The sequence below is a fragment of the Anolis sagrei genome, chromosome X (genome assembly GCF_037176765.1).
Source record: "Anolis sagrei isolate rAnoSag1 chromosome X, rAnoSag1.mat, whole genome shotgun sequence".
NCBI classification, from domain to species: Eukaryota; Metazoa; Chordata; class Lepidosauria; order Squamata; family Dactyloidae; genus Anolis; species Anolis sagrei.
Genome location: NC_090034.1, coordinates 49,741,491 through 49,769,253, shown reverse-complemented (window position 1 = coordinate 49,769,253; position 27,763 = coordinate 49,741,491). Strand labels below are relative to the sequence as shown.

Below are 27,763 nucleotides of genomic sequence, written 5' to 3'. Positions count from 1 at the left end.
ACAATGAATTCACTATGATGACTGACCATTGTTATTATGCGATTGCATTTTGCTGTTATAATGTTTTAATTGAATATGTTATATGATGTTTTTAATTATTGTTTTGTGATTTTATTGTTGGAAACCGGCCCGAGTCCCCCGATAGAGGGGAGAAGACCAGTATACAAAATTGCGAAATAAATAAATAAATAAATAAATATTTCTGAGAAATTAATGTTGTGAACTATCTACTTCCAAGACCTGACTATTTATTTTATTTATCGTGTCATCAGCAACCATACCATTCTATTACAATTCTAACAGAGCAAAACAAACACACAGATTAAAAAGAGGAAAGAAAAAAGAAAAACAGATTTTGCAAATTTGGTAGTTGGTTAAATGTCCTTTGACCAGTATCTGGCCACTGGAGTGCCTCTGGTGTCGCCGCAAGAAGGTCCTCCATTGTGCATGTGGCAGGGCTCAGGGTGCATTGCAGCAGGTGGTCTGTGGTTTGCTCTTCTCCACACTCGCATGCCGAGGATTCCACTTTGTTGCCCCATTTCTTAAGATTGGCTCTGCATCTCGTGGTGCCAGAGCGCAGTCTGTTCAGCGCCTTCCAAGTCGCCCAGTCTTCTGTGTGCCCAGGGGGGAGTCTCTCATCTGGTATCACCCATGGATTGAGGTGCTGGGTTTGGGCCTGCCACTTTTGGACTCTCGCTTGCTGAGGTGTTCCAGCGAGTGTCTCTGTAGATCTAAGAAAACTATGTCTTGATTTAAGTCATTGACGTGCTGGCTGATACCCAAACAGGGGATGAGCTGGAGATGTCTCTGCCTTGGTCCTTTCACTATTGGCTGCTACTTCCCGGCAGATGTCAGGTGGTGCAATACCGGCTAAGCAGTGTAATTTCTCCAGTGGTGTGGGGCACAGACACCCTGTGATAATGCGGCATGTCTCATTAAGAGCCACATCTACTGTTTTAGTGTGGTGAGACGTGTTCCACACTGGGCATGTGTACTCAGCAGCAGAGTAGCATAGCGCAAGGGCAGATGTCTTCACTGTGTCTGGTTGCGATCCCCAGGTTGTGCCAGTCAGCTTTTGTATGATGTTGTTTCTAGCGCCCACTTTTTGCTTGATGTTCAGGCAGTGCTTCTTTTAGGTCAGAGCACGGTCCAAAGTGACTCCCAGGTATTTGGGTGTGTTGCAATGCTCCAGTGGGATCCCTTCCCAGGTAATCCTCAGAGCTCGGGATGCTTGTCTGTTCTTAAGGTGAAAGGCACATGTCTGTGTTTTAGATGGATTAGGGATCAGTTGGTTTTCCCTGTAATAGGCAGTAAGAGGACATAGAGCTTCGGAGAGCTTCTGTTCAACCATCTCAAAGCTCCCTGCTTGAGTGGTAATGGCACGATCATCAGCATAGATGAAACTCTCTGTCCCTTCTGGCAGTGGCTGGTCATTTGTGTAGATGTTGAACATTGATGGAGCAAGCACGCTCCCCTGAGGCAGGCCGTTCTTCTGTTTCCGGCATCTGCTTCTCTGACCCTGGAACTCAACAAAGAAGCTCCTGTTTTGTAGCAGGTTTCCTATGAGGCGGGTGAGGTGGTAGTCCTTTGTGATATTATACATTTTTCTCAGGAGGAGGCGGTGGTTCACAGTATCATAAGCCTCTGACAGGTCTATGAAGACAGCTCCTGTGATCTGCTGCCTTTCAAAGCCATCTTCTATGTGCTGAGTCAGCACTTGCGATGTGCAGCTTTTGCCTTTTCTGAAGCCAGCTTGCTGTGGGATCAGACAGGGGTCTATATTTCAGGACCTGAATACTATGAACTGTCTACTTCCAGGACCTGAATGATGTGAACTATCTACTTCCAAGACCTAACTGTTGTAAACTATATACTTCCAGGACCTGAATGTTGTGAAAGATCTACTTCCAAGACCTCAATGTTGTAAACTATATACTTTCAGGACCTGAATGTTGTGAAAGATCTACTTCCAAGACCTCAATGTTGTAAACTATATACTTTCAGGACCTGAATGTTGTGAAAGATCTACTTCCAAGACCTCAATGTTGTGAACCATCTACTTCCAGGACCTGAACATTTTGACCTAACTATTTCTGAGACCTGAATGTTGTGAACTATGTACTTCCAGGACCTGTAAACTATATCCCTCCAGGACCTGAAGTCATCATTCCTTATTCATATTAATATGAACCATACCCCTCCAGGACCTCCTTACTGTTCATTATGTACCTCCCGTCAACGTGGTGTCGTCTGTCCCTTTAAATCGCCGCGCTGCACCCTTGGCCTCGTAGTTCGGCGACGGTTAGCTCTCCTTGCTGATGATGCCCGGGCCCCGCCCTCGGACTACGTCTCCCAGAGTTCCATTGGGCGCCATGATGTAAGGCCGTTCGGCCTCGAAGTCGCCAGAAGAGGAGGGGCTAAGGACCGCAGCCCGGAATAGAGCCCTTCTCCTGCCTTCCTCCCTTTGGGTGAGCCTGGTATTCATAGTAATAGAATAGATACAAATGTATATATAAGAGATCAAAGTATTATATATGGAATCGGTTGAAATATATTATTAGAATTATAATTACAAATATAATGATTTCATTATAATTAATATAATTAATACATAATACAATTATACATTATTATAATAAATATATAACATAAAAATGTATAACATAAAATATGTTAGTGCAGATATGTATATTTAATGAAATATATAAATATATTAAAATATATATCTGAAATCTGTATGTTAAATCTTAAATTAATGTAGCCATATATTAAAATATAAATACATTCAATAACATTGAATGTAGTTAAATAAGTAATCTATATTTAATCTATCAATACATAATATAGATGTCTATTCAAATATATATATTGAAATATTTAAAGACATTAAAATATATAAATAAATATTTTAAATATTAAATAATAATAGGGAGATCCATCAATATAACATTATTATTATTATATCCATCAATATATCTCCTTATTATTACATCCATGAATATCTCTATTGTTGTTATTATTATTATTAAAGCCATGAATATCTCCCTATTATTATTATTATTTCCATCAATATATCTCTATTATTTTTATTATTTCCATGAACATATCTCTTATATTATATCCATGAATATCTTCCTATTATTAGTATATGCATCAATATTTCTTCTTGTTCTTGTTATATCCATGAATATCTCCTTATTATTATTATTATTATTATTATATCCATCAATATATCTCTATTATTTTTATTATTTCCATGAACATATCTCTTATATTATATCCATGAATATCTTCCTATTATTAGTATATGCATCAATATTTCTTCTTGTTGTTGTTATATCCATGAATATCTCCCTATTATTATTATTATTATTAATATATCTCTATTATTTTTATTATTTCCATGAACATATCTCTTATATTATATCCATGAATATCTTCCTATTATTAGTATATGCATCAATATTTCTTCTTGTTGTTGTTATATCCATGAATATCTCCTTATTATTATTATTATTATTATTATTATATCCATCAATATATCTCTATTATTTTTATTATTTCCATGAACATGTCTCTTATATTATATCCATGAATATCTTCCTATTATTAGTATATGCATCAATATTTCTTCTTGTTGTTGTTATATCCATGAATATCTCCCTATTATTATTATTATTATTATTAATATATCTCTATTATTTTTATTATTTCCATGAACCTATCTCTTATATTATATCCATGAATATCTTCCTATTATTAGTATATGCATCAATATTTCTTCTTGTTGTTATATCCATGAATATCTCCCTGTTATTATTATTTCCATCAATCAATCTCTCTATTATTATTCTTATTATCATTATTATATCAATGAATATACAAATATATGGAATATTTTAAATATATCAGAACTAAATACATTGTGTTTTCCATTAAGGACATCAAGATGACTGCGTTGGACGAACTCTATTTGACAGAGAAAGACGTCGTGACGGGGAAAACGAAGACTTTGCCCGCCTTGGTGAATATTTATGGAATATTTTATTTATTTATTTATTGTATCAGAAGCAGACCGGGGGTACAGTTTAAATGTTGTTGTTTTTAAAACACACAAAATTTAAAAAATACTTGGCATTATATTAAGTGTTCTTTGACCACTTGGCCACTTGGAGTGCCTCCGGTGTTGCTATAAGAGGTTCTCCCTTGTGCATGTGGCAGGGCTCAGGCTGCATTGTAGTCGATGGTCTGTGGTTTGCTCTTCTCCACACTTGCATATTGTGGACTCCACTTTGCGGCCCATTTCCTAAGGTTGGCTCTGCATCTTGTGCCAACACACAGCCTGTTCAAAGGCTTCAAAGCTGTCATCTTCTGTGTGCTTAGGGGGGAGTCTCTCATTTGTTATCAGCCATGGCTTGAGGTTCCGGGGTTTTGACTGCCACTTTTGGATTCTGGCTTGCTGAGATGTTCCTGCGAGTATCTCTGTAGATCTTAGAAAACTATTTCTAGATTTAAGGTATTGACGTGCTGGCTGATATTCGAACAGGCGATGAGCTGGAGATGTCACTGCCTTGGTCCTTTCATTATTGGCTGCTACTTCCCGGCAGATGTCAGGTGGTGCAATACCAGCTATACAGTGTAATTTCTCCAGTGGTGTATAGCATAGGCATCCTGTAATAATGCAGTATATCTCATTAAGAGCCACATCAACTGTTTTCGCGTGGTGAGATGTGTTCCATACTGGGCATGTGTACTCAGCAGCAGAGTAGCAAAATGCAAGGGCAGATATCTTCACTGTGTCTGGTTGTGATCCCCAAGTTGTGCCAGTCAGCTTTTGTATGGTATTATTTCTAGCACTCACTTTTTGCTTGATATTCAAGTAATGCTTCTTGTAAGTCAGAGCACGGTCCAGAGTGACTCCCAGGTATGTTGGCATGCTGCAATGCTCCAGTGGGATTCCTTCCCTGATCATTCTCAGAGCTTGAGATGCTTGTCATGGAATATTTAATATAATATAAATGGGATATAATAAAATATAAATATGGAATATATAAATATTGAATATGGAGTAATATGAATATAATAATATAAGTATTGAATATAATGTAATATAAACATAAACATTGAATGTAATATAAATAATGACTATAATCTATCTACCTATGCATACACATAGATAGATAGTTTGGGTTTGGGGGGAACTGACCCACCATGGTGGGAGCTTTAGTTTATCCTGCAGCCAGAGAGTACACTGAACCCCCCCCCCCCCCCCCCGGATGATGCATCTAGAGCAAAATTACCCAACATGACAAACTTTAAGCACTGTTGGAGTTTCAGGAGGTTAATCTGGCATGATGTGAGTTGTAGTTCACCCACAACCTTATGCATTTCATACAGTTTAAAAAATGACTTTTTCAAATAACCTGGGCAACGCCGGGTACCTAAGCTAGTATAATATAAACATAAATATTGAATATAATATAAACATTATAGATATTGAAGCTACATATTGAATCTAATATAAATATAGACTATAATGTATCAATATCTACTATAAATATTATGAATATTGAATATAGATACTGAGTCTAATATATTATTGTATTACAATATTATTATTGTATATCATTATATTGTATTATTATTACTATTATAAGGTGATATTATTATTTTTCTTCCAGCACCCTGGGAGGAGGAGTGAGCGCGCCTTCCCGCGGTACCGCCCTCCACCCAAAGTGCCATGGCCTAGCGCTGAGTGGGAAGAGTTCCAGAGCAGGACCGCTTCCCTGGCCGAGGGATTCGATTGGCTCCTTGCCCTGCCCCACCACCGCTTCTGGTGCCAGGTAAGCATTATTATTATTATTATTATTATTATTATTATTATATAATCATTATCTCCATGAATATCTCTCTATTATTATTATTATTATTATTATTATTATTATTATAGTAGAGCCTCGCTTATCCAACCTTCGCTCATCCAACATTCTGTATTATCCAACACAGTCTGCATCCCGCCCAGATGTTTCAATACATTGCAATATTTTGGTGCTAAATTCGTAAATGCAGTAATTACTACATAACGTTACCATGTATTGAACTTCCCTTTCTGTCGATTTGTTGTACAACATGAGGTTTTGGTGCTTAATTTGTGAAATCATAATGTAATTTGTCATTTAATAGGCTTTTCCTTAATCCCTCCTTATTAGCCAACATTTTATTTATTTATTTGCACTATTTCTATCCTGCCCATATCAACTCAAAGGCAATTCAGGGTGGCATTTTCACTTATCCAATGTTCTGCTTGCCTTTTCACATTGGATAAGCAAGACGCTACAGGGTTGTAGATTTTTCGGGCACTGCTGTATATTTATTTATTTTGTAGATTTTTCGGGCACTGCTGTATATTTATTTATTTTGTGTCAGGAGCAACTTGAGAAACTGCAAGTTGCTTCTGGTGTGAGAGAATTAGCCGCCTGCAAAGATGTTGCCCAGAGGACACCTGGATGTTTGATGTTTTACCATCCTTGTGGGGAGCTGCAGCTGACAGAGGGAGCTCAACCTGCTCTCCCCAGATTCAAACCTCCAACCTGTTGGTCAGCAGTCCTGCTGGCACAAGGGCTTAACCCATTGCGCCACTGAGAGCTCCAGTAATTATATCATTATTATATTGATAATATAACAATAACATAATAATATGCAATATTATAATATGAAACAAAATAATGATAATGCATAATATAAAAATATATAATGTAGTAATATCAATATAATATGAAATATAATAATACTGTATATTTCATTTTATATTATGGTATTATTATATATAGTAATAATACCATAATATAAAATGAAATATACAATATGAAACAATAATAATAATATATTATATAATGTGGTATAATAATATAATAGCAAAAATATAGTAATGTAATGTACTATAATAAAATATTAAGCATTAATAATATAATAATATAATATATTAATAATGCTTAATATTTACACCAATGACCAGTCACTCCCAGAAGGGACAGAGAGTTCCATGTATGCTGACGATTGTGCCATCACCGCTTAAGGAGGGAGCTTTGAAATAGTTGAACAAAATATCTCTCACCATGAATATCTCTCTCTATTATTATTCTCCTTTAATATCCCTCTCTTATTATTATATTATTATTATTTATATAATAATAACAACATAATAATATATAATGTAATAATATAAAGTACTATAATAATATTATAATAAAATATTATAATATCATAATAAAATAATGACAGTGTAATAGTACACATAATAACAACATAATATGAAATGTAAAAATATATTATGAAACAATAATATAAAATATAATAATATAATGTGAAATAAAATATATAATGTGAAACAATAATATATAATAATAATATTTAATTTTGTTTCTTAGATTGGCATTCCTTTATAACAATTATAATAATATTCTAATAACATAATAATAATATGAAATATAACAAGATATTAACATGTATAATATTATTCTCCCCATGAATATATCCCTATTATTATTATTATTATTATTATTATTATTATTATCCCTGAGTATATATTCTTGAATATTCTCTATAGTAATTAATTATTTATATAATAATAATAATATAATTCATAATGCTATCTATTGAAGGTGATTTTTGACGAGAGTCTGCAAAAGTGCCTGGATGCTTACCTGAGTTCTGCCCCCCGAAAGTTCGATGCCACGGCAATGGGTGATGGGGCCAGGGATTTGACCCCGGAAATGGACAAAGTGCAGGGGCGGCTCCACCGCGGGGTCTTCATGACCTTCCTCCGGATGTCCACCCACAAGGAGTCCAAAGTAAGAACAATAATAATAATATATACTAGCTTGGGGACCCGGTGACATCTGGGTTATTAGAAGAAGGCATTGTTTGTTTTGGAAAGTTTGTTTTATTAGAAAATAGTTATTCTTTCCTTTTGCTTTTTAATGAATGGTCCTATTAAAATGCATAAGGATGTGGATGAGCTACAATTTCCAAAAAATAGTGGGTCAATCACCTCCAAACCCCACCAGTATTTAAAGTTAGCCATGTAAGGTCTGTGTACCAAGATTAGTTTTGGGAGGGGTTCAGTGCACTATGGATGCAGAGTGAACTATAAGTGCCAAGTCAGGCTCCCCACAGTGTGTTCTGTTGGTCACCAGGGTTCTGTGTGCCAAGTTCAGTCCAGATCCATCATTGACGGGCTTCAGTATGATCTCTGGATGCAGGGTGAACTACAACTCCCACGTGGGTGGGTCAGTCCCCCTCCCAAAAAGAACACTTCTCCAGTGTGTTCTATTGCTCACCAGGGTTCTGTGTGCCATGTTTGGTCCAGGTCCATCACTGGTGGGGTTCAGAGTACTTTGGATGCAGGGTAAACTACAACTCGCACGCTGGTGGGTCAGTTTTCCAAACCCCTCCAGTATGTTGCATTGGTAATCCAGGGTTCTGTGTGGCAAGTTTGGTTCAGGGCCATTGTTGGTGGGATTCAGAATGCTCTCTGGATGCAGGGTGAAGTAAAACTCCATGCAGGGGGGTCACTCCCGCACAAACCCCTCACTGTGTTCTATTGCAGTGTTTCTCAACCTGGGGGTCGGGACCCCTGGGCGGGTCGTGAGAGGGTGTCAGAGGGGTCACCAAAGACCATCAGAAAACACAGTATTTTCTGTTGGTCATGGGGATTCTGTGTGGGAAGTTTGGCCCAATTCTATTGTTAGTATGGTTCAGAATAATCTTTGATTATAGGTGAACTATAAATCCCAGCAACTACAACTCCTAAATGTCAAGGCCTGTTTTCCCCAAACTCCACCAGTGTTCACGTTTGTTCATATTGAGTATTTGTGCCAAGTTTGGTCCAGATCCGTCATTGCCTGAGTCCACAGTGCTCTCTGGATATAGGTGAACTACAACTCCCAAACTCAAGGTCAATACCCACTAAACTCTTCCATATTTTCTGTTGCTCATGGGAGTAATGTGTGCCAAGATTGATTCAATTCCATCATTGTTAGAGTACCGAATGCTCTTTGATTGTAGGTGAACTATAAATCCCAGCAACTACAACTCCCAAATTTGGAGGTATCAGGTATTTGTGCCCAATTTGGTCCAGTGAATGATAATCCATCCTGCATATCAGATACTGATTACCATTCAGAAAAGTAGCAAAATCACAGTTATGAATTAGTAATGAAAATAATGTTATGGTTGGGGGTCAACACAACCTGAGGAACTCTATTAAGGGGTCGCTGAATTCAGAAGGTTGAGAACCACTGTTCTATTGGTATGGGGGTATCTGTGTGGCAAATTTGGTCCTGATCTATCATTCGTGTGGGTCGCAGTGGTCTCTGGTAGTGAGTGAAGGTACTGCAAGTCCCATAATCTATGGCAAGTTTGGCCCAGATCTATTGTTGGTTGGGTTCACAGTGCTCTTTGGCTGTAGGTGAACAACAACTCCAATAAATCAAGGTCAATTCCCTAATCCTGGTCATGGGGGTTCGACGTGCCAAATGTGGTCCAGGTCCATTATCGAAGGGGGTCACAGTGCTCTGTCTTGATGCAGGGTGAACTACAACTTCCACCCTGTTGAGTCATTCCCCCAAACCCCTCCAGTCTGTTCAGTTGCTGATCAATTCCTCTCTGTTTGTTGTGTGTCATAGGAAAGGGTTAAGGTAGAGGCAGTGGGCAGGGTCATGCAAATTCCACACAAGGAAACCTGGATGCTTGCCTGTGGTGGAGGAAACATGTCAAATCTAAGATGAAATTTTCCCGAAATGAAAGCAGTCCTTGAGTGGTAGGCCATAGTGTTTGGGGAGGACATTAGCAGGGGTTGGGCTACATGTTCATGGCGCTTGCTATAACCTGCAATGTCAGTGGAGGGTGTGCCTTTGGAGGCTTCTCAGCACTTGGAACTATAGCCTGTTTGTGGAGGCCGGGGGCTGTCTGTGTAAGAGGACGCCTCTGCCGCATATACACATACATACATTTTCACTATAATAAATTATTATTATTATTATTATTATTATTATTATTATTATTGGGAACCTGGCTGGGCAACTCACCTCTGTCACATACACATTTTTCACTTTCATTATGTGTGTGTGTATATATATATATATATATATATATATATATACATACTAGCCATCCCCTGCCACGCATTGCTGTGGCCCACATGGGAGTTCTGTGTGGGAGGTTTGGCCCAATTCTATCATTAGTCAGGTTCAGAATGCTCTTTGACTGTTGGTGAACTATAAATCCCAGCAACTACAACTCCCAAATGTCAAGATTCTATTTTCTCCAAACTCCACCAGTGTTCACATTTGGGCATATTGAGTATTCTTGTAGAGTTTGGTCCAGATCCATCATTGTTTGAGTGCACAGTGATCTCTGGATGCAGGTGAACTACAACTCCAAAACCAAAAGATACTGCCCACCAGTATTTTCTGTTGGTCATGGGAGAACTATGTGCCAAGTTTGGTTCAATTCCATCGTTGGTGGGGTTCAGGATGTTCTTTGATTGTAGGTGAACTATAAATCCCAGCAACTACAACTCCCAAATGACAAAATCATTTTTTTTAGTGAAGGACGTACATTGGGTTGCTAGGTGTCTTGTGTCCAAATTTGGTGTCAATTCGTCCTGTGGTTTTTGAGTTCTGTTAATCCCACAAACGAACATTACATTTTTATTTATATAGATATATATATATATATTCCGAATGTGTATCTATTACGACCTTTCCTTTCCTGGTGTTTAGGAGCACTTCCTGTCTCCCTCTGCCTTCGGGGAGATCATCTACAATCACTTCCTGTTCGACATCCCCAAGATCATGGACCTCTGCGTTCTTTTCGGGAAAGGAAATGGGCCCCTCCTGCACAAGATGATACGTCAGTTGAGATTGTTATTGTTATTATTTTCATAAATGTATAATCACTGGGTTGTTGTAGGTTTTTCCGGGCTATATAGCCATGTTCTGGAGGCAATTTTTCTCCTGACATTTCGCCTGCATCTATGGCAAGCATCCTCAGAGGTAGTGAGGTCTGTTGGAAGTTTTCCTAGTTCCAACAGACCTCACTACTTCTGAGGATGCTTGCCATAGATGCAGGCGGAACGTCAGGAGAGAAAAAATTGCCTCCAGAACATGGCCATATAGCCCGGAAAAACCTACAACAACCCAGTGATTCCAGCCATGAAAGCCTTTGACAATACAATGTATAATCAGTTAATAATATGTATTAATAATATATAATACTGTATATACTCAAGTATAAGCCTAGTTTTTATAGGCTGAAAATGTTCCTCTCAGCTTATACTTGAGTCAAGGTTATTTATTATTTTACTCTGTTATTATTTTTATTGCATGTATTATTTTATATTTATTATTATTATTATTACATTTATCATTTTACTCTGTTATTATTACATTATTATTTTTCTTTATTAATATTATTATATCTATTATTTTACAATATTTATTATCGTTATTATTACATGTATTATTTTACTCTATTATTACTGTTATTATTACATTTCCATTATTTTACTCTATTATTATTGTTGTTGTTACATTAGTATGTTACTCTCTTTATTATTATTGGAAGGATACATAAGCACATTGAAGATGCTTAGAATCAGAGTTGGACAGTCTTATCTTAAATTACAGTGTTATGTAAACATTCAAAAACATTTAACCTTCTGATGCCTCAGTTAATGCAATTTTATTGGTATCTGTTTTTATTTCGAAATTTACCAGTCGCTGCTACATTTTCCACCCTCGGTTTATACTTGAGTCAATATGTTTTCCCAGTTCTTGTAGCAAAATTAGGTGTCTCGGTTTATATTCGGGTTGGCTTATGCTCGAGTATATACGGTAATATAATCTTGTTCTTTCTTTTTGGCAGAGAACGTCTTTGCGCAGCAGCCCAGTTACTTCGTTGACTTGGATGAATCCCTTACCACCATCCTCCAGGTAAGGGATTCACAGAAAAAATAAGCATGATAATAATCCAAAAATATTCACAAAATTACTCAAAAAAATAATCATGGACATATACATGAAAATAATAAAAAGATTCACAAAATCACGGAAACATGTGCAAAAACATTCATGAAAAAATTCACAAAAATATTTTTTTAATTCATGGAAATATTCATAAAAATAATCACGAGAATATTCAGGAAATAATCGCAAAGATAATAAAAATATTATGAAAATATTCACAAAAATAAGAAATATTCACAAAATAATCACGAAAACAATTGTCAAAATAGTCATGAAAAAATTACAAAAAATCTTTAATTCATGAAAATATTCACAAAAAACAAAATAAAAATATTCACAAAATAATCATGAAAATAATCCAAATAATCATGAAAATAATCCAAAAATATTCACAGAACAAATAAAAAAAATCATGAAAATATTTACAATAATAATAAAATATTTACTATAATAATAATAATTGGGAGGAGAGCAATGTCCAATCTCGATAAAATAGTAAAGAGTAGAGACATCACACTGGCAACAAAGATCCGCCTAGTCAAAGCCATGATATTCCCCGTAGTAACCGATGGATGTGAGAGCTGGACCTTAGGGAAGGCTGAGCGAAGGAAGAGAGATGCTTTTGAACTGTGGTGTTGGAGGAAAGTGCTGAGAGTGCCTTGGACCGCGAGAAGATCCAACCAGTCCATACTTCAGGAAATAAAGCCCGTCTACTCATTGGAGGGAAAGATACTAGAGACAAAGCTGAAGTACTTTGGCCACATCATGAGGAGACAGGAAAGCCTAGAGAAGACAATTATGCTGGGGAAAGTGGAAGAAAAAAAGGAAGAGGGGCCGATCAAGGGCAAGATGAAGGAGCTGGGGGTGGTGACGGCCGACAGGGAGCTCTGGTGTGGGCTGGTCCATGAGGTCACGAAGAGTCAGAGACGACTGAACGAATGAACAACAACAACAATAATAAAAAATATTTACAAAATAATCACAAAAATATTTGCAAAAAATTCTTGAAAATAATTCACAAAAAATAATGTTTAAAGTTCACAAAAATATTCGCAAAATAATCATGAAAATATTAATGAAATAATCACAAAGATAATAAAATTTACAAAAGTTACAAATAATTTTTAAAATTCGTGAAAATATTCACAATAATTATCATGAAAATATTCTTGAAAAGAATCAAAATATTGATGAGAATAATAAAAAATAAGCACAAAAATATTCACAAAAGTAATAAGATAATCATGAAAATATTTACAAAAATAATCGAAAATATTCACAAAATATTCATGAAAATATTCACCGACCCAACTCATCCCAAAGAACATGAAAAAGCCAAAGGAAACTAATCAAAACAGATCCAAGCTGAAGCCTACTAGTTACTCTTCATTCGCCTTCGTGATTTATCATTACAATGATGATTATTGTTATAGGTCTTAGGCAGCATCTTGGAGACATGTGGCTTGGCAAGCGAAGGGCCCCAGAAGCTGGGAGAACGGCCCCGGACAACCCCACGCGACATGCCCCTTCTGGTCAGATTAATATTATTATTATTTATATTACATTTTCATTTTATTTTTCTTCTTATTCTATTATAATATTATGATTTATTCATTTTATATTTCTAATTATTATTCTTTGTTAGTATTTTTGGATATATTATACTTGATTATTTATTAATTTTATTGCATTACTTTTGGATATATTATTATAGTTGATTATTCATTGTATTATTTAGGTATATAAATATTATATTTTATTATTTTATTTATGGATATATTTTTATATTTATTATATAATCCTATTTTAATCCTGCTAGGATCTGACATGTGATTGTTATTTTTATTTATTATGTATTGTTATATTTTATTATATTTTATTATTTATATTCTATTCTATATAATATTTTTTTATTTTTATGTGATTATTATATACTTATTATATTTTAATTACATGTAGTCTATGCTATTCTATAGAATAATTATTTTTATTCATTTATTATGAATTTATTATTATTTTTTATTATTTATATTTATTCTATTCTGTATCATTCTTCTGCTAGGACCTGGCAGATATCATCCTGTACTTGTGCGACATCTGTGTGACACTCTGGGCTTTCCTGGAGGTTTTCCCATTGGCTGCCCAGACCTTCCACAAGCACGACTTCTGTGCCAGGTGCGATTACAATAATAATAATAATAATAATAATAATAATATGTTAAATATATACATATATAACATGAAATAATAATAATGTATATCTTATCTATCTATTTATACACATGTATATGTGGTGGAGGTGTCCCGCCTCCACAAACCACTTTATCCCATAGTGCTGAGCCACCAAAAGCCCTCCCTCCAGGGACATTGCAGGTTACAGCAGGCGTCATGAACATGTCTCCCAACCCCTGCCAATGCCCTCCCCAAACACCACACTGCCCACCACCTAAGCAATACTTTCATTCGGGGACAATTTCATCCTAGATGTTCTGTTTTTCCTCCAGAATGGACATCCCAGGGTTCCTTTCTCTCTCTCTCCATGAGTGTGGAATTTGCATGACCCTGCCGACTGCCTCCCCTTAACCCTTTCCTACCCATTCTTATGGCACACAGCAAACAGGAATTGATCAGCATCTGAACAAGACATTTGGGGGGTATTGACCTTGATTTATAGGGGTTGTAGTTCACCTACATTCAGAGAGCACTGTGAACCTGAACAACGATGGATCTAGACCACACTTGCCACAGAAGATGGGATTTGCAGTACCTTCACTCACTTCCTGAGACCACTGAGATCCCCACAAATGATGGACCTTGACCAAACTTGCCCCCATTACCAACTTTACTTCTTGGTGTGGTTTGGGATATAGTTATATTGTAATTTAATTATAATATAATGTACTAATATAATTATAATATATAATATATAATAGCAATATCATATGAAATCATATTTTTAGGTTGCCATCCTTTTACAATATTATATTATATTATATTATTATTATTATTATTAGTAGTAGTAGTAGTAATAGTAGTAGCATTATATTGTTATAAGGATGCCAACCTATGAAATTCAATTTCACATTATTATACTAGCTTTACCCGCCACGCATTGCTGTGGCCAGCCTTCTCTCCCTCTTTCTCTGCTTCTTTCACTCCTTCCTTCATTCCGTTTTCTTCTTTCCTTTCTTTCTTCTCTACCTGTTTACTTCCCTTCCTTAGCTGTTTGCTTTCATCCTTCTCCTTATTTCTTTCCTTCCCTGCGTCTTTCTCTCCTTCTTTCTCTTTTTCCTTTGCTGCGTCTTTCCTCCCTTCCCTTTTTTCTTTCCTTCTCTCCTCCTTCCTTCTGTACCTCTTTCCTTCCTCCTCTTTCTTTTCCTTCCTCTTTGTCTCCTTTCTTCCCTCTCTTTCTCTTTCCTTCCTTCCTTCGCTCTGTAGTTCCATACTTCCTTTTCTTTCTTTCCTTCCCTCCCTTTCTCTTCTTCATTTGCTTTCTTTCCTCTCTTGCCTTTTCTTCTGTCCTTTCTTCCTTCCTTTCCTTTGTTCCTACACCTTCCCTTCCGCTCCTTTCTTCTTCCTTCCTTCCTTTTCCCCTTGTTTCCCATGCTCCTACTCTCTCTTTCTTCTTTCTTTCCTACCTTTCTTCCCTCATATACTTACCCAACTTCTCCTTCCTTCCTTTTTTCATACACCTTCCCTTCCCCTTCCCTCCTTTTGTTTATTTCCTACCTTTCTTCTCTGATATACCTGTCTTCCCTCCTTCCTTCCTTCCTTCCTTCCTATTTACACCCCTTCCCCTCATTTCTGTCCTTCCTTCCCTCACCTGCTTCCTTCCCTCCTTCCTGTTCCTCATCGTCCCCGATGGCGGCGTCCTTCCTTCCCTGGAGCCAGACGCCGGTGTACGGGGGCGGCCTGGGCCGGGCGTGGCGGAGGCCGAAGGGCTGTCCTCGGGAGAGGCGGGTTGCGGCCTCTCCCGGGCGGGCCACGAAGGAGCGCAGCGGGGGCCTCCTGGGCAGCCTCCACTGGTCCAGCCCCAGGAAGGACACCAGCTGTCCGTGCCCATGGAAGGTGGACAGCCCCCCGCGGCGCACGTGCACCAGGCTGGCCCCCAGCGTGCACAGGCGGGCAAGCTCCCACTCCCAGGCTGGGGCTTCAGCATGGGGGAAGGGGGGGCGATGGGAGGGGGCGTGGCTTGCACGGAGGGGGCGTGGTGCGGCCATGTGTGCGCGCCGGGCAACTCGCGGCGGGACTCCTCTGCACATGCTCCATTTGGTTGTGTAATTGTGAGTTTGTTGTTACATTTTTTTGAGTTGTGATGAGTGTTCTGCATACCTTGTGGTTTGAGGTATGCGTACGCCAAGTTTGGTGATTTTTCGTCCGGGGGTTTTCGCGTTTTGCGGCCCCTAACGACGCCCTTTTGGATTTTATATATATAGATATTGTTATAAAATATTATATATTATTATTGTTTCATATTATGTATTATATATATAGACCTAATAATATATAATAATACAATATAATATAATATGAAATACATATATTATATATAAACAATTTATAAAATACATAAATATATTATAATAATTAATATATGATATATAGTAATTTATGATGATGATGATGATGATATGCAGTGTGATGATACCTTAGGTTGGCATCCTTTTATGAGCTGCTGGTGCCTGAGCTGGAGTCTGCCATCAAGAGGAGGTGTCGGGAAGACCCCAGGTAGGTACTCAGAATAATAATATATATATAATTATTCATATTAGAATATTAGTAATTATTCTAATTTATATATGTAATAATTTGAATTCCTAAATGCATCTTTTAATCTAATATTTTAATCTGATAATATAGAATAATAATATTAATAATAATGAATTAAATATATAATATTTTAAATGAATGAAAATTGCAGGTTGGCGTCGGATTTGTGGCGGAGGCTGTCTCACTCGAAGAAGAAAATGGCGGAGCTCTTCCATCTCTTGGTGCAGCATCTCTGCCTACAGCCCATCCTCGAAAGCAGGTCCTTGTGCAAATATAATAATACTAATAAATTATTATTATATGTAATATTATATTATTTATTATTACATGTAATATTATATTATATTCATTTTGTTATATTTAATATTATATTATCTATTATTACTATCTGTAACATATTATTATATTCATTTACTATTGTTATATGTAATATACTCATTTATTATTACTTTAATATATTATGCTCATTTATTATTATATTTAATATTCATTCATTATTATATTATCTATTAATATATTTAGGATACTATTTATTGTATGTAATATATTCATTTGTTATTATAATATTATATTAATCTATTATTATATTTAATATATAATAATATTATATTATTTAATATTATATTATATTATAATATAATAATATAATATAATATTATTATATAATATTATATTATTATATAATATTATATTATATTATTATATTATATTATTATATTCATTAATTATTAAATGCATATATTATATTTCCTATTATAATATACATATTATAGTTACATTTATTGTTATTATATGTATTATATTTCTTACGATTATAATATATTACACTATTTTATTATTATTATTATTATTATTATTATTACAGCAGTGAGAATATCCAGCCTTTTGTCGAGGAGTTCCTCCAGATCTTTGCCTCCATCCTTCAAGAAAGAAGGTCAGCAAACTTATTTATTATTATTATTATTATTATTATTATTATTATGTTTATTGAATTGACTATATATCTATATCTCTGTATATATCTGTTCATTTCCCCCAGATTCCTCCGCGAATATGATGCGCTTTTCCCAGTTGCAGACGATGTCAGTCTCCTCCAACAGGCTTCCCCCCATTTGTATCCTTGTTACTATTATTATTAATAATAATATTTACTTTATTTATTAGTTATAGGTATGTATTTATAATAATTTATAAATTATAGATATGTGTTATATATATTTGTATTGGTTTTATCCATTTTTCCCATTGTATATATGTTGTCCATTTGTTTTTTCATTTCCTCTGTGTATAAATAAATATTATTATTATTATTATAGTATATAATAAAAACAATAATATTAGCAATATACAATAATATAATACTATAATTATATATATGATAAATATAATAAGTATCACATATAATAATATATTACAATATTTTAAATTGTATGCTAATGCTTTTATGCCAATAAAATATATAATATATTATTTTTATTATCACTCATTGTAATGCTTAATAATGCTTTTATGCCAAGCTGCTTTGAATTCCCTTTGGGGAGATGGAGCAGAGTCTAAATAATAATAATAATAATAATAATAATAATAATAATAATAATACATTGTATGCAGATGCTTTTATGTAATAAAATAATAATTACACATTTCATAATTTGAAACTGGACCTTTTCATATTGTTTCCTAATATCCTCATTACAGTCATATCTAAATTTACTTGTATAGGTATTTTAAATGTTCTTTCCATCATTTCGTTATCATTTTCCAAAATGATATTGATTATATAAAATTATAGAAAAGCGGGATGTAAAGAAAGAAAGAAAGAAAGAAAGAAAGAAAGAAGGAAGGAAAGAAATAATAATAATAATAATAATAATAATTGGGCTGGAGTCCTATACTATAATATATTATTATATTACATCAGTGGTAGTAGTATATAATATTTTTAGTAGCATTATCATATTTTATATTAGCTGCATATTATTATTATATTATTATAGTAGTGTATTAATAGTATATTATTATGTCATATTAGTAGTATTATATTATTAGTATTATTATATTGCATTATATTAGTAGTAATAGTAATAATAATATAAGTAGTATTATATTATTATCATATTTGTAGAATATTATTATTTATTATAATATACTAGTAGCATATTATTATATTGCGAGTATTCTGTTATATTATTAGTATTATTATATTGTTGGTAATAGTAATAATAAGAGTATTGTTATATTATTATGTTAGTAGTAGTATTATATTAATATCCTGTATTAGTAGTAGTATATTATTATATATTATTTTATTATTATATTATATTATTAGTAATATTAGTAATATGAATAATAATGACCATAATCATAATCCTTAATCCATATTAGTAGAATTATAATAATATAATAATATAATATATTATTAGTATTATTATATTGCATTATATTAGTAGTAATAGTAATAATAATATAAGTAGTATTATATTATTATCATATTTGTAGTATATTATTATTTATTATAATAATTATACTAGTAGTATATTATTATATTGCTAGTATTCTGCTATATTATCAGTATTATTATATTGTTAGTAATATTAATAATAAGAGTATTGTTATATTATTATGTTAGTAGTAGTATATTAGTATCCTATATTAGTAGTAGTATATTATATATTATTTTATTATTATATTATATTATTAATAATATTAATAATAATGACCATAATCCTTAATGCGGAACACCAGGGACGAAACACGCACCTCTTACCTGCTGCAGGCGGTCAAAGGCGCCTGGGAGGAAGAAGAGGAAGCAGGAAGAGGAAGTCGAGGCAGGAGGGGCCCTCAAAAAACGCCCCTCCCAAAAGGGGCCGACATCAAAACCACCAATGTGGGGCCCCCGAAGGCAGCCTTGGAGGCAATGCAGAAGGAAGACGAAGTGGGTTATCATTATTATTATATATTATTATAAATATTATATATGAATATTACGTTATTATTATATGATTATTACTGTATAAATATTATTTCTATATAATAAATATAATTATAATATTAAATCCAATCCAATAAGCCCTCTTCTTAATGAGGGTAAAGATTTCAGTGACAGTTAGCAAATTCAAGAAGTCACTATCACATTCACCGATCTTTGCCAGGATTTTTGTACACCATTTTGAGTTGTGGACTTCACTCAGGGTGAGTTGGGTCAAAGAGTTATTGGGGCTTTGGTAGTGAATATACGTTGCAGGACCACCCGCGATAAGTGAAAATCCCCGAAGTAGGGATGCTATATATCTATATAAATAAAAATATAATGTTCGTTTGTGGGATTAACATAACTCAAAAACCACTGGACCAATTGCCATCAAATTTGGCCACAAGACAACTACTAACCCAAGGAGCAACCATCACTCAAAAATTGATTTTGTCATTTGGGAGTTGTAGTTGCTGGGATTTATAGCACACCTACAATCAAAGAGCATTCTGAACTCCACCAACGATGGAATTGAACCAAATGTGGTACACAGGACTCCCATGACCAAAAGAAAACACTAGAAGGGTTTGGTGGGCATTGACCTTGAGTTTGGGAGTTGTAGATCACCTACATCCAGAGAGCACTGTGGACTCAAACAATGATGGATCTGGACCAAACTTGGCACAAATATTCCATATGGCTAAATATGAACACAGATGGAGTTTGGGGGAAATAGACCTTGAAATTGGGAATTGTAGTTACTGGGATTTATACTTCACCTACAATCAAGGAGCATGCTGAACTCCACCAACGACAAAATTGGGGCAAACTTCCCACACAGAACCCCCATGACCAACAGAAAATACTACGCAGTCAGTGGTTCCCTTGATGTATGGCAAGAACACTTTTCCTCTGGGTGGATCTTTGTCTTGACTCTCGTGGCTTGTTCTCGGTCTTGCAGCTCTTCTGATGTCTGTGGTGGAGTCTCCATTGGCCTGTAGAGCCCAGATTAGGGGTTTCAGTTCCCCTTGGAGGAGGTGGGGTTTGCAGATTCTTTTTGCACGGTCTGCCAGGACTTTAATGGCACTTCTTTTTTGACTTGAATAATGGTTGGAGTTTTTATCTATCCAACAGACCTCACAACCTCTGAGGATGCCTGCCATAGATGCAGGTGAAATGTCAGGAGAGAATGCTTCTAGAACATGGCCAGACAGCCCAGAAAACTCACAACTACCCAGTGATTGCGGTCATGAAAGCCTTCGACAATACACTTTTCTCTGTTCACGGAATCAAAAGCCCCCTTGAGATCCAAGAAGGCCACGTTTAGTTTATTAGGGCTATTTTTAGAGTATTTGTTGGCTAAATGGGCCAAGACGTGGGTCTGATTTAATGTTGATTTCCCCTTGGAAAATCCCACTTGCTCGGGGCCAATTATGTTGTTTTGGTTGGCCCATAACTCTAACCTATTCAGGAGAAGCTTGGCATAAATCTTGCCTATTATAGAGAGCAGGCGAATAGATCAATAGTTTGCTGGTTCATTTTACAATATTGAATCTCTCTCACCTGTTCCCACAGGTCTTAGGGGCACATGCTCCCAGGGTCACAGGAGCGGAGCTGACCTCACTGATCTCGCAGGTCAAGGACCTCCTCCCGGATTTGGCGGATGATTATGTGGTTTCCTGTTTGCGGGAATATGACTACAATGTGGAAAAGGTCATCCATCACCTTTTAGAAGGGAAGCTGGACAGGTAGTAATAATAATAATGATAATAAATAATCAGCTTGGTTCTGGGTCCAATGGAAACAGCGGCCCAAGATGGCCGCAACACAGCTGGTCGCGGTGGCAGCCATCTTGATTTCTTTTTCCTTCTTCCAGGCTCACAACCCCCGAACCAACCCCCCTGCTGAGGTCACGACACAACATCTTCCAGGATGACGCCTTCGACGTTTTCTCCACCGACCGGGTGGACGTCTCCCGCATCCAGAAGGGCAAGCGGTCAGCTATTACTATTATTATATATTATTATTATACATTGTTATATATTATTATTATATATTATTTATTTATTAGTATACATTATTATTTATTTTATATTATATTTTATGTTACATATATTATTATACATTATTATTATATTTTTATTATATTTTCTTATTCTACATATTTTATACTGTACTAGCCGTCCCCTGCCACGCATTGCTGTGGCCCACATGGGGGTTCTGTGTGGGAGGTTTGGCCCAATTCTATCGTTGGTGGGGTTCAGAATGCTCTGTGATTGTAGGTGAACTATAAATCCCAGCAACTACAACTCCCAAATGTCAAGATTCTATTTTTCCCAATCTCCACCAGTGTTCATATTTGAGCATATTGAGTATTCATGTAGAGTTTGGTCCAGATCCATCATTGTTTGAGTCCACAGTGCTCTCTGGATGTAGGTGAACCAAAGGACACTGCCCACCAAACCCTTCCAGTATTTTCTGTTGGTCATGGGAGTCCTGTGTGCCAAGTTTGGTTCAATTCCATCGTTGGTGAGGTTGGAGGTTCAGATTGTAGGTGAACTATAAATCCCAGCAACTACAACTCCCAAATGACAAAATCAAAATTTTTGAGTGAAGAACATACATTGGGTTGTTAGGTGTCTTGTGTCCAAATTTGGTGTCAATTCGTCAAGTGGTTTTTGAGTTGTTAATCCCACAAACGAACATTACATTTTTATTTATATAGATTGTACATATTTACATATTTATGCTTTCTGTTATATATATTTGTACTACATATTAGTATTATATTTTATTTTTATATTTTATATTACTTATATTTTATAATTATGTTTTATTTTTATATTGTATATATTATGTATTATATTTTATTATTTTATATTTCCTATATTAGCATTATAGTTTATTATTCTATTATTATGTTTATTTTATATTTATATTTTCTGTTACATATATTAGTATTACATTTTATATGTTTTTTTTATACATTTATTCTTATTCTTATTACATTCAATATTACATATTATATTTTTATATTTTATGATGATGATGGTTGCAGGTCAGAGAGGACGAGCACCCGCCTGCTTCTAGGAGACAAGAGCTTCCTGGAGGCACAGAGGGACCGCTACGGCCTCTACTCGGTCGTGGCAGAGGAAGTCCCGCCCTGGCAGGAAGTTTCACCCTCCTATGAAGACGAGTATGATGACACCTACGATGGGAACCAGGTGGGCGCCAATGATGCCGACGACCCTCACGACGAGCTCCTCAACCGCAGGTGAGGTCACTGACAGGCAGGAAGTGAGGTCACCGCCAGGCAGGAAGTGAGGTCACCGCCAAACAGGAAGTGAGGTCACCGCCAAACAGGAAGTGAGGTCATCTTTATCTCTCTCTCTCTCTTTCTCACAGGCCGTTCACAGTCCCTCAGGTTCTGAGGTCCAAGCAGCATAAAGGACAGGGAATGGAACCGGAAGAGGAAGAGGAAGGGGAGGAAGACGAGGAGGAGGAGGAACAGGAGGGGCCCAAGGTATTCATGGGAATAAATATATGATATAATAAATATGTTATAATATTTTATTACTAACTTGGGTACCCCAGTGATGCATGGATTATTTGAAAAAGGCATTGTTTGTTTTGTAGTGTTAGGTAATATCATTTAGTCAATTAGCAACACTAATTAACTAAATGACCATCAGGGTTCTGTGTGCCACGTGTGTTCCATTGGGGCTTCGGAATGCTCTCAGGATGAACGACAACTCCCACGCAGGTGTGTCAGTCCCCCCACAAACCCCTCCAGTATGTTCAGTTAGTCATGGGGGGGTTGTGTCCCAAGTGTGGTCCAGGCCCGTCACTCGTGGGGGTCACAGTAGTCTGTGGAAGTGGGTAAAGGTATTGCAAATCGCATTATCTGTGGTCCATCCTCCCCCAACCCTCACCAAGACAGAAAATGCATCATAGGGAGTCAGTGTGCCAAATTTGATTCAGATGTGAGGGAAGACACTGCAATTCCCAAGATGTAGGGGTTTGTGGGAATTGACCTTGATTTTGAGAGTTGTAATTCACCTGCATCCCGAGAACACTCAACCCATCTGACAACTGATCTGGACCAAACTTGGCACACACACCCAACGTGGCCAACTGTGCATACAGGCCTGGTTTGGAGATGATTGTAGTTCACCCATATCATTATGTATTTTCTAATGGGAGCATTCATCAACAACAAAATCAAAGCCTGTTTTTTCCCCTCTAATAAATAGTGTTACTAATGAACTAAATGATACTACCTAACACCTCAAAACAAACAGTGCATTTTTCTAATAACCTGGACATCACCAGGTACCCACAATAAAATGCCACATTTTATTGTGTGTTATGTTTATTATGATATATTATATTTATTATGATATATTATTATATTTATAATAAATATAACAAAATATCATTATAAATGGAACATATTATATTGTGTAGATACATATTATTGTAAACAATAATATATGATGAATAATATAAGAAACATATTACGTTTAACATAATACATACATATTATTTAACAATGTGATGTAATATAAGTTTTATTTCCTAATTTCCCAGGACCACTTTGTGCAGGATCCGGCTGTTTTAAGGGAGCGAGCCGAGGCCCGACGCATGGCCTTCCTGGCCAGGAAAGGGTGAGCAAATTATATATATATATATATATATACTTATGCATATACATATATATTATAAAATAGTAATATTTTATTATTTTATTATTATACACTACTGTGTTCCTTTAATATTATATCTTATTATATAATACCGTACTTAAAAATAAATTGTTTTATTATTATTAGATATTGAATTTTATTGATATACACCACTGTATTATTTTAGTGTTTTATTCTTACATAATCTTGTATTATTGCATTATTATATAATACTGTATTTATTTTAATTATTATATTCCATTATTTTACTGTTATATAATACTGTATTATTTAAAAATATTGTATTATTATACACCACTTTTAATATTATATTTTAATACAATTATATATTGAGTTTTATTATTATACACCACTGTATAAATAATAATAAAAAATAATATTTTAAATAAAAATATTATTTAAATATTTTATTATTCAATAATGTATGATTTTAATATGTTTTATAATAATCATATTGTATTATTTTACTATTATATAATGATAATATATTTAAATAAATTATACAGTGTTATGCAATAATATTTTCAGGGAGATAACACACACATATATATATGTCTTTCTCTTTGTGAAGGCCACGTGTGGACCCTTCATCAGCCAGTGGGAAAGGCCCAAGCAAGGAGACGGCACCAGAGCGACGGAGGAAGGAGGCAGCCAAAGCGACCCGTGCCAATCACAACCGACGCGTAATGGCCGACCGCAAGAGGAACAAAGGCATGATCCCCCAATAAAGAAGCCCTCCTTGCACTGCAATCAACCTCTGTGTAGTATTATTTAGGATGCATAATAAGAGGTTATAATATATTATTGAAATAGAGCTGTGGATAGTGAGATCCAAGCCACAAATGCTAGAACCTGAGGTGCAGATACCGAGTCCAATAAGCGGCAACCGGCACCGGCCATCAGCCGTTCTTGTGAGTCCGTGCACCTGGCAAGCGAGAAGAAGCCTGATTTCCCGAAATAAAGCTCACCAAGTTGGAGAGGAAGCCACCAAAGTGAAGGAACCAAAGGTAGAAAAAGCAGGAATACCCCCTCCCATTCGGGATGGAGCAATACGTATTGTGTCGTTTTGTTTGTCTTTTGTAGTGCCTATTTTGGTAGAATGCAGAAGTGAGATTAAGCCAATGAAAGTGGAAGATTTTATAACATGACCAAATATGGGAAACTTGACCTAGGCAGAGCTGTGACCTGAGATGTTTACAAGTAGATATTTAAATCCCTCTGGAACATGTTTTGTCTGTGTATGGTGTCCACTTTGAGCAGAGTTACAGCTGATACTCTGCGTCTTCACAATTGTGAATAAAAAAATCTATCTTTTTGACCTGTCTGAGACTGTTTTGGGGTGCGCCAGGACGAGCTGAGAACCCAGGGCAGTGACGGGTGGTCTCAAGGGCTATCAATCCGCCACTTCAAAAATATTGATTCAATCAGATTATCGGGATGCCAGCCTGCGATAATCCACCAAAGTAAGCCGAGATCCATTGCAGTCAAAAAGAAGCATTTTTATACAGTGTGGTCTTTGTATTTCTTAGTCCCGCCCCCATCTGGAGCCCGCTTCGTGATTGGCTGGGTGCTGATGATGTCATGGAGGACTCCCTGCAGAGGTGGGATTGCAGTCTCCGCTGGCCAACCAGAGAGCATTCCTCACTCTCGATGTAGATTTACACTTTCCAATGGCTGACGAGGGGTCGGGCAGTCCAGAAGACAAAGGTGCTGAAATGAGTCTTGAATGGATTATGAGGTCCCAGCAATAAGGACAATCAATAAGGATCACCAGGTCCCAAGAACCTTTATTGTTCTTGACAGTCTGGCTTTAGGGCGGGACATGGTACCGAGACAGCCTTGGTCGCCTTAGTGGATGATCTATGCCAGGAGCTAGACAGGGGAAATGTGTTCATTCAGCAGCCTTCGATACCGTCAACCACGGTATCCTTCTGGGACTCCTCACAGGAATGGGCCTTGGAGGTACTGTTTTCCAGTGGCTCTGGAGGGTCGCACCCGGAGGTGTTACTGGGAGACACCTGTTCAACCCCACAACCATTGTCTTGTAGGGTTCCTCAGGATTCAATACTGTCTCCCATGTTGTTTAACATCTACATGAAGCCACTGGGGGAGATAATCCGGAATTTCGGGGTGCGGTGTCATCTGTACGCAGATGACGTCCAACTCTGTCACTCCTTCCCACCTGCTACTAAGGAGGCTGTTCATGTCCTGAAACGGTGCTTGGCTGCTGTGACGGTCTGGATGAGGGTTGACAAATTGAAACTAAATCCAGACAAGACAGAGGTACTCCTGGTCAGTCGTAAGGCTGAACAGGGCATAGGGTTACAGCCTGTGTTGGATGAGGGTCACACTCCCCCTGAAGAAGCAGGTTTGCAGCTTGGGTGTGATCCTGGACTCCTTGCTGAGCCTGGAACCCCAGGTTTCGGCAGTGACCAGGGGAGCATTTGCATAGTTAAAACTTGTGCACCAGCTGCACCCATACATTCGGAAACCTGACTTGGCCAAGGTAGTCCACGCTTTGGTTACATCCAGTATAGACTATGCAACGCGCTCTATGTGGGGTTGCCTTTGAAGACTGTCCAGAAGCTTCAAATGGTCCCACGGATGCCAGCCAGGTTACTAACAGGAGTGGCGCTCAGGGAGAATACAACTCTGTTGCGCCATCTCCACTGGGTGCCAGTCTGCTACCAGGCACAATTCAAAGTGCTGGCTTTAGCCCACAAAGCCCTAAACGGTTCTGGCCCAACTTACCTGTCCGAACGCATCTCCCCTTATGAACCTGCTAGGACTTTAAGATTGCCCGTGGAGGCTCTGCCTCACAAATACGTTTGGCGAGGATGAGAGAGGGCCTTCTCAATGGTGGCTCCTTGGCTATGGAAATCCCTTCCTAGAGACATTAGATCGGCCCCCTCCCTCTTAACATTCCGGAAAAGAGTCAAGACCTGGCTGTTCAAGCAAGTGTTTGAAAATGCAATGTAAAAGACATAGGAACTTGGAATGACTGGATGACACGATGGATAATGTTTTTAATTAGAAGACACAAATGTCTTATGTTTTTATTACTTTTGTTTGGATTTATACTATGTATTGTTATATGAAGTTCTTGGGCATTGAATCGTTGCCTCTGTAAACCGCCCTGAGTCGCCTGAGGGTTGAGAAGGGCGGTATACAAATATAGTAAATCAATCAATAAATAATATTGTTGAAATGATAGCAGTCCCCAGTTCATGGGTGCAGTGCTGCGGGCGCTGAGTATCCAAACAGTCCAAGGCAGAAGTATTGTCCAG

General features: G+C 36.6%; 1 protein-coding gene across 1 annotated transcript; it reads left to right on the top strand.

The window, feature by feature from the left end:
• The first annotated feature begins 2,361 nt into the window (after nt 1-2,361).
• ASCC2 (activating signal cointegrator 1 complex subunit 2) lies at nt 2,362-25,794 on the top strand. The gene is made up of 19 exons (XM_067473349.1): nt 2,362-2,468; nt 3,941-4,024; nt 5,682-5,843; nt 7,662-7,850; nt 10,785-10,914; nt 11,929-11,996; nt 13,463-13,561; nt 14,092-14,204; nt 16,683-16,757; nt 16,951-17,058; nt 17,665-17,733; nt 17,839-17,913; nt 19,545-19,734; nt 21,346-21,518; nt 21,647-21,766; nt 22,829-23,044; nt 23,176-23,293; nt 24,361-24,437; nt 25,048-25,794. Exons 2-19 carry the CDS (start codon nt 3,950-3,952, stop codon nt 25,202-25,204), a joined length of 2,214 nt encoding a protein of 737 aa, XP_067329450.1. The 5' UTR covers nt 2,362-2,468; nt 3,941-3,949; the 3' UTR covers nt 25,205-25,794.
• Nucleotides 25,795-27,763: the final 1,969 nt, after the last annotated feature.